General features: G+C 37.5%; 2 protein-coding genes across 3 annotated transcripts; both read right to left on the bottom strand.

Annotated features, from left to right (window-relative positions):
• Positions 1-3330, bottom strand: TBL2 (trichome birefringence-like protein (DUF828)). The gene is made up of 5 exons (XM_008223632.2): positions 2029-3330; positions 1474-1666; positions 1189-1379; positions 815-973; positions 1-582 (listed from the first exon to the last, which is right to left on the bottom strand). Exons 1-5 carry the CDS (start codon positions 3030-3032, stop codon positions 240-242), a joined length of 1890 nt encoding a protein of 629 aa, XP_008221854.2. The 5' UTR covers positions 3033-3330; the 3' UTR covers positions 1-239.
• A 1336-nt stretch (positions 3331-4666) lies between these two features.
• NIK3 (NSP-interacting kinase 3) lies at positions 4667-9510 on the bottom strand. 2 transcript variants are annotated; one of them, XM_008223628.2, is made up of 11 exons: positions 8924-9510; positions 8349-8481; positions 8166-8237; positions 7861-8004; positions 7663-7734; positions 7505-7564; positions 7321-7415; positions 7083-7229; positions 6435-6779; positions 5463-5854; positions 4667-5074 (listed from the first exon to the last, which is right to left on the bottom strand). In XM_008223628.2, the coding sequence occupies exons 1-11, from the start codon at positions 9114-9116 to the stop codon at positions 4757-4759; spliced, it is 1971 nt and encodes a 656-aa protein (XP_008221850.1). In that variant the 5' UTR covers positions 9117-9510; the 3' UTR covers positions 4667-4756. The 2 variants fall into 2 exon arrangements, with proteins under 2 accessions (XP_008221850.1, XP_008221852.1); XM_008223630.3 differs by having other exon boundaries at positions 6435-6776.
• Between the last annotated feature and the right edge of the window lie 6954 nt (positions 9511-16464).

Raw genomic sequence — 16464 nt, 5'->3', positions numbered from 1 at the left:
TTGTTGTCAACATGGATCAATCCATAACATCAATTCAAAAAAAAATTCAAGTATCAATGAAATGGTATTGTGGATATCTTTCAAACGTAAAAACAGCTGCCCACCCACTCTGCATACATGCATCATCTAAATCAGCATGATGTAAGGCTACTTGAGAAACTCACACTACACAAAAGTTTAGCCGAGACAGTTAAAGAATAACAAATGATTAGGTAGACACAGCTTCTGTATAAGTTTGTTCAGCTTCCCACCGATGCCCTTCCTGCCTTCAAAAGAGAAACATATAGCAATTCATTCCAAGTATCTGGAACCCCAGGCAAACACCAATGGCTGCAATCCTGAGATTGCTCTGCAGTAATCTGTTCTTCTACTGTCTTGTATTTCATTCTGTAAATGGAAGGGTGTCCGTCTTTTCTGTAATCTGTAAGCTTGCTTATGTTTAGATATGTCACTGGAGTTTTCATTTCTTGAAGTACATGCTCTAGAGCTCTCATCTTTGAAGGGTAATTCCCTAAATAAGTCTCATTAAAGATTGGCTCTGCTTCTTTGTGGCACTGCCCACCTGAGTTCCATTGCCCTCCGCTACAACCAGATCAAACTGTTTCAGAATTGGTCTTTGTGGCATAGTACACGGGCAGAAACTGAAGAAGGATCTCCCTTATAAAATGCGAACATAAATTTCTGTGATGCTATTATGATAAGAGGAAAATCTAAACAAACTTAAATTTCCTAAAAGGTTTACTCTAGACACCTGTAACAATTTGAGAGCATAAATAGTGGTGAGGCAACGAAACGAGAAAGCACTGTCCTATACCTGAAATGGGTAACTGAATATCCTCTGAAGAAAACCTGAGTCCGCTTGACATCAATGTTCTTGTCAACCCATCTAGCCCAAGTGGTGAGAGCCCTCTTGTATGCTTTGAGAACCTTCAGTCTGGGATGTACATAGTTGCCTTCTTGGTAATAGTCTTCCCTGTCAAACCACCAAATGCAAAAATGAGAGAGTTCACAGTCAAGTGACTTCATTTTTTCATTGGTAGAACATTGCATTTAAAATTTTCTTCTCTTTACATATTTTACAGTTTTAATTCACAGTATCAGCAACCCAAGGGTTGTAGGACCGTTCAATACCAGAGAGCTAAGTTCGCACAGCAAGGAGAAAAGCAATTTAACAAAGCAAATACACACCCTTTAGATGTTTTCTCATGAGTCCACCAATGGCCAGTGTTAAAAACGATCACATCAGCATCATGATACATAGAAGTTGTCTGGTCCATCAAATCCAATCTTAATGTCTCAAATGAACCATTTCGACCAGTGAACGATGATTCCCTAACAAGGAATGGAGAAGCAACAAAATCCACTGAACAATTATAATCCTGCCAGTGCAGCAATAGCATGGACGATCAGAGATTTTCAACCGAAAAAATGATGTTGTGATAACATATGGAGAATATAGTCATGGACACTTGCCTCAAATCTGAAGGCATAAAAGCCCTTCTTTTTAAATTCACTCTTTCCCGAAATCTCATGAACTCTTCTCTTGTATCGAAGGCTGTTGCGAAGAATACACACCAGAGACTCCCACATGTTCCTATTCAGTGAATCCCCCACAAACACCAACCTCTTTCCCCTCAACCTCTCCAGAAAATCGGTTGCATTCAGGCTGAGGATCACATAAGTAATAAACAAGAGTACGAAAAAAGAGGACTTCAAAGATTACTACATAAAATGTGAGGGCACTTTAAACATGGTCTATACTTCAATCACGCTCAACCAATATCACATGATTAAATTATGCCCATTGCATTTTCATACACACACACACACACACTATATATATATATATATATATATATATATAATATTTAAACACATGATAAAAGAAATTCTTCCACGCAGAGACACAAAGGAAATACATTTTTATAAGTTCTGACGACAGAACAACCTTTTCATTCGATGATTTTATATGAGAATTAAGGCTCGAAAAAACCTTCAAAAAAATCAAGAAATGAAGATGGATTTTACCTTGGGATGTGACACTCATTTGGCTGCCATTTCCACTTTATAAAAGCATTATCTGGCCTCCCATTTAAGTGACAATTAAAATCCCTATCAATGTATGGGCAAGAACCTCCTGGATAATATGGCTTTGAATCATCTCTTACCCACTTACCAATAAAAATATCACATTTCTGATAAGAATCAGTCTGCATTTTCCTGAGTTGAGAATCATAGTCAATGATCTTGTTTTTCTCCTTCGAATTTCCTAGATGAGCTGTCTCCCGAACGCTTTTCTTCCTCTTATTTTCTGTGACCTTATCATCCTCATTACTAGAATTCTTTGACAAACTGCCTTCAATTGTTTTCTCTGCATGCACATCTTCTATGCCAGAAAGGCTAAAATTCCCAATCACCCTCCCCTCTTCACCATGCAAGCTTCCATTTTTCAAAAGCTCAGAGGAGTTTCCCATATGGGCAATCTCGACTACAGTTCCTCCCCCATTTGAACTCAAAACTTTACCCTTTTCAGCAATTAATGACCCATTATCACTGTTTTTCTGTTGATTCTTTTCGTCTTCAATCACAATGCTTCGATCTTTAACCTCCTCTGTAAAATTTTGAAAATGGGTATTCTCCAAAACCGTCCCTTTCCCATTGGCCTCCACAAATTTTGGATTTCCAGCAACTACAGAGGAATTTGCTTCATGCGTTCTGTTCAGAACCCTTCCTTCTTCAACCTTATGCTCCAAATCAATAGATTCCGGCGTTTCTGAAGTACTAGCACCATGAGAGAAAGAAGAACCAGAACTACTTGAAAATGAGAAAGGCCATGAAACGGAACCAGAATTCAGACCAACACTATAGAATCCTTGTATCGAAGGTTCCACTGTAGGACTTTTTAATGAGTTGCTGAACAAGAGTACACCAAGTACAACAATAGAAACTCCAATCCCCAAACCAAACCCAGAAATCACCTTTCTTCTTGGTGAAAAAAACTGCTCTGGAAATGCAAGCTTCTTCCAAACCATGGCTGAAGACAATGCAAACCCAGCTTGGGGACAAAGCGCGAGAGAGCAGGGGGTGTTAATGAAAACGTGAGGGAAATGTGAATTCCGTTTGCATGATCAGGAAGGAGATAAGTAGATGTGCTTCGACAGATCAACAAGACGAAGCGTGGAATGGCATACTTTCATTTATGAAAAAGAAAAGAAAATAAATAATAAATACAAAAAGAAAGTTATGGAGAGCGGTGAGTGTGACGCATAGAAGCATAGTGCTGGAGAAGAAAAGGCTTCTTCTGCTCTTTGGCGTGGAGAGAGAGAGAGACTGTGACACTGAGACCACCTGCATGTACAATGATGCCAGTCGCCTTCAAGTATATTTTACATTACTACCCTTTCTTTTGTTCTCATTTTCATTTACAACGACACAACCCCAAGCATAAATCATATAAGTCCGGGACAGACGAGTCATTTGGGAAAGGGCATCGGCGTAAATAAAGCTCGTAATAAATGGTGCATAGCGGTTGCTTTGTCTAGAGCGTTCAAAATTTTAGTGTTTTCGGTTAACTGCTGTCAAGACGACATAAATATGAGTTGGCTTCCCGCCGACACATACGAGGACACGTGGCCTGGCCTTGAGGCCCATAACATGCGAACATTTAGTGATGGCCGATAACTTCGTCCATTAGGAATGTTGACGCGTAGTGGAATCAAAGTCATACATGGGCTACTGTGATGACTTCCAGGTGGCAGGAGCACGCTGCACGCGAAACACAGAAAGCCACCTGTGTCTCCCCTCCCTTTCTTCATTTGAAACAAAGAAGCAGCGTAACATGAAGGAAATTGAGATTAAGAATAGGAGGAAAAATGAATATGATCATGTTAAAAATAAAAGCCCTTCACCGGAGTGTCTTGAGTACGACTTTTACGTCCGGATGGGGTGCATATATTTTTCTTTTTGTGGGCCCATATATGTATAAATAGTATATATTTAGGTGGCAAAATGAAAAAACAAAGTAAGATTTTGGTTGAGGCTTCTGATTCTTTGTTCTTTCTTTTGCAAAATAGATTATAACTTTGAGACAAGAAACTTTCACCAAAAAAGTTTGACCGTTGTAGAAGTGATGCTGATCACCTATGCAAATATGGGTAGGGTTCACCTTGGGCCTCAAAAATATGGATGGGTTAGGCCATGGCACAATTGTCCCTTGGGCATTCTCTTGCATATTGGATTTGGAAGCCTGGATTTCATTCCTGCAATGGACCCAACACCCAAAAACAAAGGCACTGAAAAGCCTGCCATGGTTTTCTGTTCTATGCATCTCAGATGTTAAAATAATCTAGTCGTGGTCCTCTGAAACAAGACCTTTGCTTAGCCCAAAAAGGCATATAACAGACACCTCTGCTTAGCTGAAAAAGCCTGAACAAAATCCTTCTTTTAACAGTCAAGGTATGGTTATGGAGGAAACATATAATCCATTCATGAACTAGAACCAACTAGAGATTAGATACACAGCAACTACATACAAATTTCTAACACAAGTCCAAAACTTTCTCTGAAAGAAGCTCAATCAACTCAATTGATTTTCCCACAGAGAAAAAGAAGCAGCTTGTACATGACTTTCCTTTCTCTTTTTTTTTTTTACAGATGAATACATGCATTCAACAGCTATCAACAATCACAGATTTCTGATTTCAAACTTAAGCAACTTAATAAAAGGGAGGTATATAGCTAAAAAGAAAAATAGTTGTCACCTAGGGCCAGAAAGCTCCATAGCTTCTAACACAAGTGAAGATTCTTCTATAAAATCTGAATATCTTTGCCGCGGGTGTTCACATGACCGGAACCTTGGTGTCTCAATCTTCTGTGAGGCCTCCCATTTCTCGGCTAAACCATCACCTTCCAACATCTTTAATACTTCAGACATTTTTGGTCGGTGCAAAGGATTAAATTGAGTACATAAGAGGGCAACCTGAACCATTTCTTCCAACTCAACCCTGTCGAAATTGCCCTTTAGATCCTTATCCACCATAAGATTCACCTTTCCCTCCTGATGGAGCTTCTTCACCTGCAATGTATTACACACCCATGTATGTTGAAGAACTTTTTTGATTTGTAGTACCAAGATATTATCTCACAAATCCACCAGTAGTTAAAAATACTACTAGGAACTAAAGAAATTAAGGTATTCATATTTCATGTATGTCGCACTGGGACAAGAAACAGGAACAGAATGCCAGCAACCATATGTGTTTAATTGGTGGTTAAAAGGTTCCTGGCCACTCTGCTGGCAAAATTCCCATTTTCTTGCATAATTCAATTTAGGCGTTTTCAACTTGTTTATCTTACATTGAGATCATAATCAGTTCATAAATGCAATTAGGTACATGCTTAAATGTGCGGCTTGCATGTGTGTGAGAGAGAGAGAGAGAGGGAGAGGGAGAGGGAGAGTGTACCCAATCAAGCATTACACCCTTCTGGTTTGCAACTCGTCCAAAGTCCAAAGCCTTTTGACCTGTGATTAGCTCCAGGAGCAAGATCCCAAACCCAAACACATCTGTCTTGTCTGATGACTGACCTGTTGACAAATACTCTGGAGCAATGTGGCCAACAGTGCCACGCACAGCTGTGGTCACATGAGATTCTCTGTGATCCAAAAGCTTTGCCAACCCAAAATCTCCAACAACTGCCTCGAAGTCTTCATCTAGCAAAATGTTGGCTGCTTTAACATCACGATGGATAATTCTGGGGTCACACTGCTCGTGCAAATAAACCAATCCCCTGGCCGTCCCTAAGGCTATTCTCTTTCTCCTTGCCCAGTCTAGAGCTGGTCGACCGTGTATATGATCTGATACAAAAGCCCAGAATGAAAACAATAATAATAATAATAATAATAATTAACTCATAGGCGGATGCCAGATCCTCTCAAGTTACCAGGCATTGGAAACAGTCAGAGTCGGTGTTAGAGCATCTATTTCATAGGAATAGACTGTTGAATAACTCAGAGCTCTACTATTGCCAATTTAGCTACAATAATACTTCAGCTTGAACAGATAACAAGGGCAACATGTGGTTGCGGTCAGTGAAGTGTGGGAATAGTTATAAACGGATTTATTTTTAGTTGAATCATAATCACAAATATTTGGATGAATAATTTTTTATTGGGTCAAAGTGCACGGTACTGGGTGCTGTACAAGAGGAGATTATTGGATGCTAGGCAACATTTTTGGTGTCCTGGCTAGAGGGGGATTGTAACAGCAAATAAATTAATGCAGTGGTAAAGGTGGTAATGTGACATCTATGGCTTTGATGCAGAGTGCTGTTGTGCAGGATAGAATGTTGTAACAAATTTGGATCCCAAGTCAGATGTTGCTAAACAATGAGTAGCCAATTTTAAGGTGTGAAATTATGTAAAACAAAAGGCTAACCTCTTAATCGAGAGGCTACACTTCCATTAGGCATAAAAGGGTAAACAAGAAGTCTTTCATTCTCAGTTGAACAAAACCCGCAAAGCCTCAGAAGATTTCGATGTACAGCCAAACTAATCATCTCTACTTCTGTCTGAAACTGGATTTCACCACCAGCAGTATTGTAGTCCTTTAGCCTTTTAACCGCCACCAGAGTCCCATCGTTCAAGCTTCCCTTGTATACAATCCCAAAACCACCCCTCCCTAGAATGTTCTTTGAGTTGAAATGGTCCGTTGCTGCCCGGAGCTCCTTAAATGTATACCTCTTCAAATGCCCCAAGCACACTTCTGGGTCATATTGATCTGCTACAAAACCCAGAAAATTAAGGATGCATGGATAATAATAGGTCAGGAAAAAGAATACCAATGCTTAAAATATATATATATATACAGTCCCCTTCTATTGAGGGATCTCTCAAATAATACAGAAACACTCAAACTTGCATCATTAATTGTGGTGTTTCATCTATGAAGTGACAGTGGTGACTAAGATCAGGTCCAATCAGAATTATAACTTCTAAAACACAAGCACCCCTGACAAGCTGTTAAACTATCTGAGATACTAATATTGAAGGATAGAAAAGCAGGAAGAAATATGAGAAAGCTTACCATTGACATCAAAGAATATCTGCTGGTTGTGTCTGTATCGCCACCAAACAAGTAACCCAATAATTATTATAACACCAAAAGCAGCTCCAAAGCTTGTTCCAAAGACTATAGTCATGTGGCGGCGTTTCATCCTAGAGTCTGATTGAGCTAAGAAAGCCAAAATTCATCAATGTAGACTGTCATCAAAGTGTCGCGATGAAGACTGTAGAAAATAGAAAAACAATGTGCATATATATACCTTTTAGAGCATCAGGTGGGAGAGATAGGGGCTCTGGAAGGACAGCAGAACAGTTCTCAGCCTTTACACCACAAATCAAAGGGTTTCCTACAATTCTGAAATGAAAAGAAAAACAAAATAAGATTAAGGTACCAAATTATATGGGGAACTTATCACTGCTGGATCAAAAGAAAATAAGGCTCACTTGAAAGTTCTCGCAGATATTTTTGGCAAGGTTCCGCTCAGATTGTTGAAAGAAAGGTCCCTACACAAATGTCCGTTGAAAAAATAAAGCTCGGCTCGTAGGTTTTCCCATATAGAAAAGGAACAGTAGAACACATAATACAAGGGGCCAAGACATACACAAGAGTGAGACCTTCAACCGTGGACAGAGACTCAGGGCAGGGTCCTGTAAGGCTGTTGTTGTTTAACCGCCTGTCTTGCTCAAATAATAACAACAGGAAAGGTGTAAGCAATAGCTACAATTTCGAGTGCAAGAGTTGCATGTGTTTTCAATCTCAGAAAGTTTGGAAGAAGTGATATGGTGATTTTGAAACTTACAAATAATTCAGGTTCTTCAGGTTGCCCAAAGAATCTGGTACCTCACCAGTGAAAAAATTATTGGAGAGATCAAGTGTCTGAAGCTTCTCCAAATTCCCAATTGTAGCGGGAATTGGACCTGCGATGCCATTATTTTGAAGCAACCTACAAAAGTAAAAGTCATATTTGCTCACAACACTTTTGCACTGCAATATCAAATCACATTCAAATTTCAGAAGAACAATGTAAAAGGCAAAAACAAAATGAAAAGGCACCCAAAAAAATTCGAATGCTCAGACAACACTGTAAAGGAGGTGGAAACTTACACAGATTGCAAGTTACTGAGGTTTCCAATTGCAGGAGATAAGATACCAGACAAGCTCTGGCTAGGCAATCCCCTAAACAAAACAAAAAACCATTCACTGAGAAATGAATTCATTAAATTGACAAATACTAATAACTACTCTGTTTTTTTGTTTTCTGACCACAATCTGTCTAGAAGAACTTACAGAGCAGATACATAGCCATCGGCGGTACAAGTAACCATCCTCCAGCTACAGGGATCTACAGAGTTACTATCCCAGTTCTCCAAAACATTATGTGGGTCAATTAGATCGCTTTTAATGGCCACCAAAGCTTCAACTGTGAGTATTTCCAAAAACAAAGAAGATTAGGTTAGTTTCATACTGATTTTTCTTTTCTATTTACTCGTTAAGGAGAAAAAAATAGCAGAAGAAATAGAGGAGTTCTAAACATCAGCCGTACCTAATTAAGATAATGCAATAATGTTGGTAGTTCCGAAATTCATACGGAACATAAGAGTATTAACTGACCAATTTTAGTGGGAAAAAATATATTTCCTCCGAACCCCCCCAAAAAAAAAAAGAAATAGAAATGTATAGCATGAACCATGAAGAAGGATAAACTTTACTGTTTCAAAAAACATTCCTTCATCTGGGCATATTTTTTTAATGAAAAAAAAAATCTTTATGTTGCAATTCTAATGAATAGTTCATTATCTTCTCTCAAGCTTAATTTGAAGATAAGCCAAGAAGAAAATGACAGTATTCCAAGAGAAATTAACCTTCATAATTTACACCAGTAGGAGAAAGTGTTGCAGAAGAAGCCTCTATCGATGCCAAAAGAAGTAAACCCACTTTCCACAACATGAAACTAGTTGTTCCCATATACTCGTTTTCTCTGTTCATTAAACTTTCCTTATGCAACCAGAGCAGAGAGCAGCCTCTATTCAAAACCACCATAGCCAACAAACACATTTAGCCATTCTCATATGAAGTATTGCCTTATCCAAACTGAGTTGCAGCTCAGAATCCAAACCCAATATCACACATGACAGGAACTGCTCACTTTGGCTTTTCACTGCAAACAGAGTCAGAGACTTGTTGATGAAAATTGAAGGAAACAAAGGATGCTAAAATCACTGTCCCGCCGAATCCTCAGCTCGGAAACAGAGAATTTGAATCAAACTGAGTACAATGGGCACCATATGAGCTGAGACAAACAGCAAAAAGAAGAGAATTTTCTCGAGAAACAAGCATCTATCAAGGCTGAATTGCTGAGATCCTAGAGATCTGAGACTTGTGGGTTTGATTTGTATATGTTTTGGGTGATCCCACAAATTCCTTGTGGGTTATGTTGTTGGTTTGTAGCCGAGCTCAGCTCGTCCCCTGCGATTCCACTAAACCATTATCTTCTTTCACAGGGAGTGAAATTCATTCAACTAGTAAAAAGGTGAGTGAAACTCACTCACACCAGAAAGAACCAAACACGCAAGGGCCAATGCAAGAGGCCAAAGGCGGACACAGATACAGATGCGAACAGAGCAGACCCAGTAACGAAAAAAATTGCGTCTTTTTTAGAGGGAAAAAAATAGGGTTTTTATTATTTCAGAAGGTTAAAAAAATAAAAAGAATAAAGTTTGGGGTCATATAAAAAAAAAAGTTGGGTGATTGGACTGAAGGGATGTATGGAATTGATCAGAGAGAACAATGGGATGTCTATGTAAAAGGGAAAAAATTTACAGGAAAGTTTTTGGCAGGTCACGTGCTTGGATTGGATTGTCTTGGCCTTTGTTGGCTTTTGGCCTGGAATTTTTTTCAAATTTCTTTTTTAAACGACATAAAATAATCACTTTCTGTTAAAGTTTTTTTTTTTTTTTTTGCTGCAGGGCATGGCCCATCTCCCGCTAAATAAGCCGGGTATTTCAAGCCATCATGTTCATTGTTCTGTACTCCTCAGTTGCTGTAGCCTAGCAGTAGCCAGCCGTGTAAAAAAAATTTATCACATTTAGGACGCTTTTCCAAGAGGATTAAAGTTCATGAGGTGAACAATTTATGTTGTGTTGCTTGGCAAAAGAAGTTTATGTTAAAAATAAATATGCAGATCAGGAATAAAAATATGGTAGGGCACCCTATCATATTTTTAGAATGTATCCACCTCCTTACACCCGATTTCGAACACTCATTTCCGTACATTAGAATAATCTAAAATATCGTTGTTGTGAAAAAGATTTTGTCACATCTTATAGCGACGGTAGGAGTATTGGCAGCGAAAAGCCTAGAGGGAGCGAGCATGTGAGGTTCAGTACACGCCGGTTGTGGTGTGGGTTTGCGAACCGCGAGGTGCGGTTTGTAGTATGTTACCCTCCTCATATTCTTCATCGGGTGTCGTGAGAGAATCTCTAAAACCCACCTTTGCCCCGCCCACGTGGCAATTTGATTGTTACGCCCGTGTTATAATGTGTCCCACTTGTCCTTTTTCTAATTACTTTTCAAAACATTTAGTGAGGTATTTATTGGATAAAAATGAAAATTACGAGAGAAATTTGAATTTTTAATACAAACTTTAAAGTTGAGGATATATATAATTAAAATGGTGTAGGATCTTTCTAGTTATAAATATTTGCACTAATAACATATTTACTAATCCGTAATTGAATTATGAGGAATTGAATTAAGGAATATAGATTTCATATTCTTATTAAAGTTGTTTACTAAATCATGTAAATTGAGAAGAGTAAAATTCTGAATTTCTATTGAAGCTGTTTACTAAATTATATGAAATTCGAGTAGTAATGGTACTAATTATTAAAATATCATCGTTATTGGATTAAGAATAATTAAATTTCGTCAACTCAATAGTATAAAAAGAAGGGAATGTGTGTTTGTAGTATGGTAGTTGGTACCACAACACCAGAAAGTGATGTTTAGGGGTAGATCTATATAATAATTTTCCTAAACAATCCCTCTCTTTTTGTTTGTTTTTTAATTAATAATATCATAAAATTAATTACTTTATATCTATACCATAATATTCAACTATTAAAAAAAAAAAATTGATATCATGATAAGGTATTGGTATCCTCGTATGCAACAAAATCACGACTCATGAGTGTTATGTTGGTAAATTATTGGGAATCAAAGGATATAACTGCAATACAATACAAGGTTTTATTAGTTTAATAAATTAAATGTATGATAATAATAAAAATGAATATTATTAGCATGAGGGCCTGAGCAGTCTTTAAATAATGATAAAAAAATTGCAGATGATGCCGTGAGGTGGTGTTCTCTATGATGAGTTTATGCAACCCAAACTCCAAAGCCCAAGAGCATTTTTGTCGCATTGGGAAAATTGAATATTCCCTTAACCCATTATTAGTAATGCAGCTAATTCAGCTTATTATGCTCATTGTAATTTGTTCATTCATAATAATTTATGTTAATTCTCAAGGTCTTCTGGGTATAATAATTAATGCTCTTGAGGCCACACTTCTACCCACTAATCCAATGGTATTTTGGTCGTTTTCGGGAAGATGAACTCTCCTCACTTTACCCACCACTCCTAGCTGCCCAACCCTTTCTTTTTTTCTTTTTCTTTTTTTTTTATATTTAATTTATTTAAAATCTATGCACTCCCATTGGTTGACCTAACAGCAATGGCGAACCCATAGAGGAGCAAGGAGGCGCTGTTGCACCTCCTTTCGTCAGAAAAAGCTTTAGAGGCGCTGGAGTTGCTCCTCTGCTATGCTGCCCACCAACTGCTAGAACAAATGCGTGAACAATATTCTTCTTTTGCCGACTGTGTTACTGCTGCTGGGTTACGCACAACGCCTTATTTTTACAAAAAAGTCATGGCCAAAACGACATCATTTTGGTCCAGGCAAAAAAAAAATTTAATAAAATAAAAATTACAAATTGCCGACACAAAACGGAAGCCTCCCAATCCAATTTGAAGAAGCCGTGCAAGGTGATATCACTGATATGCAGCAAATCTCAATTTGGTTTTAATCATGCAAGATGCCCCATCTCAAATCCTAATATGAATTTCAACGGAGATGGAGTCCTTGCTTTTGCTTTTGCTTTAAAATTTGAATTTCAGTAATTTTAGGTATGGTTCCTTTCCTCTCTTTTTTAAATGATAAGTTTTTATTTTTTTTTATTCACACCTTGCCCAATATCAAAACCATTGTTGTTGTTTTCTTTTTGTAGAGAACTCCAAGTCTTTTATAAAAACTGATTCATCGATCAAGTCTTGTGCCAAGGAAAAAAATATTGTATCAATCAAGCTTTTAAAGTGTGTTTGAATGTAATTCATAGTTCATATAGAAAAAAAAAAGGAAGATGAAACATGCTACGCTTTTTCTTTTCTTCTTCATCAACCGTGCCAGTTTCATTTTTGACATATAAATGAAATTAGCATTGGTTAAATTATAAGGCTATTTGGTTGTCTATATATATATATATATATATATATATATATATATAAAGCTTTTAGCCTTTCAAAATTGCACTTCTGAAAAATTCCTGGATCCGCCAGTGCCTAACAAGGGTGCCAATTTTGACGTGACCCGATGAATGACTCAAAATCCGCATAATTAAATTTGCGGGTCAAATTCGGGTTAACTCTCAATAACATGTTTAATAAACAAGTGGGTTTAGAGCTAACCCACGAAATAACCTGCTTGACAAATTTACAATTTAACTTTTAATTTTCATTAATAACAATAAATATGTGGCATGCATTGTATTGGCATGTTCTATTTTATTCCAATGTACACCCTAGGGTAGTGGGTTTCAACCCACCCAAATGAAAACCCCAAGCCTAAGTTGATCACCGCATTCTTATTCTCATCTCTATTTTGAATTCGGCCTCCTCTTAAACATATGACATGTTTAAAAATTTATTAAACAGTACGACCAAAATCCGACACAACATGTTTATTAAATGGGCAGAATTTGGGTTGAGCATTATTAACACGTTTGTTATCTTGACACAACACGACCCATTACAATCTCTATCTTAAAACAAATGTCCCATACAAAATCCAATTCCACCATGGCTAACATATAAGCAAGGGCACTATTTACAAACACAACAAACTAAAAATACTTGTTAAAAAAATATGCATGCTGAATTGTGATTGGCATAAAAGTATAAGTTGTTACGGATGAGAAATTAGAACATGCAGTTTTAGTTGCTCATTGTTTTCAGTGCTAACTTTGAGGTATTTTATTGGATATGTAGGTATTTCTCCCAACTCACACCAACCCTTTGAGCTTGTTGTTTTCTTTTGGGTGAGAAGATAGAATTTGAAGCGATTGACACAAATGGATAGGGCAATCCGAGCCAGAGCGTAGCAAGCATGATTAGGTAAATGCTTTTTTGGAACCTTTTCCCCTTTCAAAAGAGAAACAAAAGCAGACTTTGAATTATTACGACCAACCTCACAAAAGAATACTAGAAAGTGCGACTTTCAATAATGAAGTTAGCCCCAGTGGTTGATCAGATCATTTTCTGCTTCATTTTTAAAGTTCAAAAAAGTTTAGTTGCTTGGTAATCCCTTTTTTTCCAGTCAAAGACTCCAAACAGGCAGGTAATGGTAGCAATCCCATTTTTCCAAACCTAACATTCACTCAATAATGATAATAATACATAATAATACAAATTACAATCACATCGCCGATTTTATTTTATTTTATTTTATTTTTAGAAAATATATATAATATTGGGTGAGTGAGAACTAGTATGGTCCTGAACTACCAACCCTATCTGGGAAGATGAAGGAAGGAAGGAGAAATGATTCCTTTTCGGCCTATAATTTACATGTTGGGCTAAGTGGGTCCCCTATGGGTGATGTGCCTGTCTTGGTGGACCAATGGCTGAACCCTATAACTCACATTCTTCATTCTTTTATTTCTTATTTGTCATATTTTTATTTGATTTTTCCAATTCATCTGTGGATGGTGTGACGCTTGCACTGATCAAAATTGACAGCGATTTCAGCGGGGTATAGCCGGGCTGAGTGAAAAAAGACTTTATTTTGTAGACCAGTGATATCAAGTTTGAACACCCCTGACACTTTGTATTTTATAAAAAAGATAGATTAAAAACGATGGTTGAGCTCTCAATCCCAGCCACCCCAATTACATCAGCATGAGGAGTACACAAAGCCCACACAAGGAAGCTTTCTGGGCTTCATATTGAATCTAACGTTTTTCTTGTCAAGTGGGCTTCCTCAATCAAACTCAACTTTTGTTTCTTATTTTTGTTGTTCTAGCAGATGCTTTATAAAACAGAAACACCAGAAAATAATATAAAGGATTGCGTAATTATCCGAAACTCAATTGAGAGAGGCATGGATAATAACGTAATCTTAAATAATGATTAGCAGCTTGAATCGAACACAAAGACAACAACCTCCTTAACAATCTTTTAATTTAATGGTATTTCTCTTTTCAATGTTTGAAGAAGTCGAAAGTTGAATGTCCCAAACCCCAATTAATGAAGAGAATGACATACAAGTACACAGCTAAACATAATAATATCTAAGAGAGAGGAGAATACATATAGGGTTGAAGTCGAAAGAAGAAGATAAGTGAAGGTGATGGGCTTAAATTTGCCTGCCCTGCGTGTATCGTTTAACATGGCAGCTGGGGCATCCAAAACAGGGACAGACAAGGGAGGGTTACATCAAAGAATAGCATTATTTGTAATATAAAAAATATCTTTTTTAGGCCCCTCTGTCGTGACAACTACTCATGGTTCGATTTGAAGCACACAATAAGATTGATATCAAGAAACTGATTGGTCCGATTTGAAATTAAATTCAATAGGTCAGATGTCAATTTTTGTTTTTTTTTATTTGTTTATATAAATTAAATAGTGTAGAGTTTATCTACATTATTAGTGTTAAGAATGGGTATATAACTAAATATCTCTTAATTTTTCTTTCTAATTTTGATCATATATGACTAGTTTTGCTATGCAGAAGGATGCACGCCGTGGCTGATGATTGGTACCAAATGTATGAATTATGAGATTTGTCAAGGGGAGTTGTAATTATTTTATAGGATATACTAATAATTTGCCTTTTGAACTTGTACCTAACTTTCAATTAACCATCCATCCTTTTTTTTTTCCCTCTAATTTCCCCATACGGTCTAAATCCTCAATATTTCATACAATTTTCAGTTAAATTATTTTAAAAATTGAACCCAAAAAAAAAAAAAAAAAAAAAGACACTAACCAGCAACCCCTATCGCCCCCTTCCCCTAGCTCTGTCTCCTCCAGCACATCAACCCCATCACAACACAACCAAAGTACCCGAAAACCCAGCAAAAAAAGAAAGTCCCCAAATTGAACGAGTCTTTGTTTGAGAAAGGCATGAAAGTACTGATATAGACAGCTAATCTTAATTTGCATCTCAGTCAGCCTGCTTGAACCTACTGGGTGTGAAGGGTGCGAACAGAGAGTCCCTCAGTGCAAACGCAAGGTAATTGGCCAGAATTGTAGCCGATGCTGTCCTGGCAGGGGAGATTTCTCTTCTGGCAGCCATTGATACTGACCAGCTTATGACCAGCCACATGAAATACAACAGATCTAGCAGGATGTCATACAGCTTGCCCCCACAGAATAGACTAAACCAGCCCCATCGAATCTTGACCACAGGGGCCTACTAAAAAGGAAATTGAGGGAAAAGAAAAAAAGCAGAATCAAATAAGCTAACCAAGGGACACTGTTGTGGTTGGAGGAAGAACATGTTGGGTTCCTGATGTCACATGTATAAGGAATAAAAACCAAAGGAAAATTAGGCCTTTGTGGTTAATGGTTTCCAAAAGATTGTCTTCAAAATGCATGCAATTATGAATTGGGGGGGAAAGGGTTTATGAGAGCAACTTCTGCTCTTTTATCTTCTTTTGTGTTTGTCTTCATGCTGCCACTTCTACTGACCAAGAGGTTTTGGCTCTTAGTTTGGCTCTAATCTTTGATTTGTTTGTTAATCTACTAACCAAGAATTGGAAATGGCAGCAGCAGAGCCACTAACCCAGCTGCCGATGGGTAAATCACTAGCATACCCTATTTTATATCATTGATTTTTCACTACACAACAGCAATATTCAAATCTTTGATTCTTGAGGTCAGCCCACCTACCTAAGTTGAGACTAGCAATGGAAAGTATTGAAAGTTGAATTGCACACGACTAGAATTCAGTAAGCGAATGATCGCGTTACGAGCCATATATACATTACATTACAAAATTTAGTTATATTGTTAATAAAGACGGTGGACAACGATATTAGGAGAAGTTGATGAGAGCCGGTA

This window comes from Prunus mume, linkage group LG2, assembly GCF_029339155.1.
Source record: "Prunus mume cultivar Tortuosa linkage group LG2, ASM2933915v1, whole genome shotgun sequence".
Taxonomy (NCBI): domain Eukaryota; kingdom Viridiplantae; phylum Streptophyta; class Magnoliopsida; order Rosales; family Rosaceae; genus Prunus; species Prunus mume.
This window is presented reverse-complemented; position numbering and strand designations above follow the sequence as displayed.

Excerpts from the sequence above, each read along its gene's own strand:
- TBL2 (XM_008223632.2), bottom strand. The coding sequence starts at position 3,032 with ATGGTTTGGAAGAAGCTTGCATTTCCAGAGCAGTTTTTTTCACCAAGA. Across the intron at positions 1,667-2,028 it reads AATGAGTGTCACATCCCAAG|CCTGAATGCAACCGATTTTC; the intron begins GTAAAATCCATC and ends TGTGATCCTCAG. Across the intron at positions 583-814 it reads TATTCAGTTACCCATTTCAG|CGGAGGGCAATGGAACTCAG; the intron begins GTATAGGACAGT and ends ATCTGGTTGTAG.
- NIK3 (XM_008223628.2), bottom strand. The coding sequence starts at position 9,116 with ATGTGTTTGTTGGCTATGGTGGTTTTGAATAGAGGCTGCTCTCTGCTC. Across the intron at positions 8,005-8,165 it reads CTCAGTAACTTGCAATCTGT|GTTGCTTCAAAATAATGGCA; the intron begins GTAAGTTTCCAC and ends TTACTTTTGTAG. Across the intron at positions 6,780-7,082 it reads GATATTCTTTGATGTCAATG|CAGATCAATATGACCCAGAA; the intron begins GTAAGCTTTCTC and ends TGGGTTTTGTAG.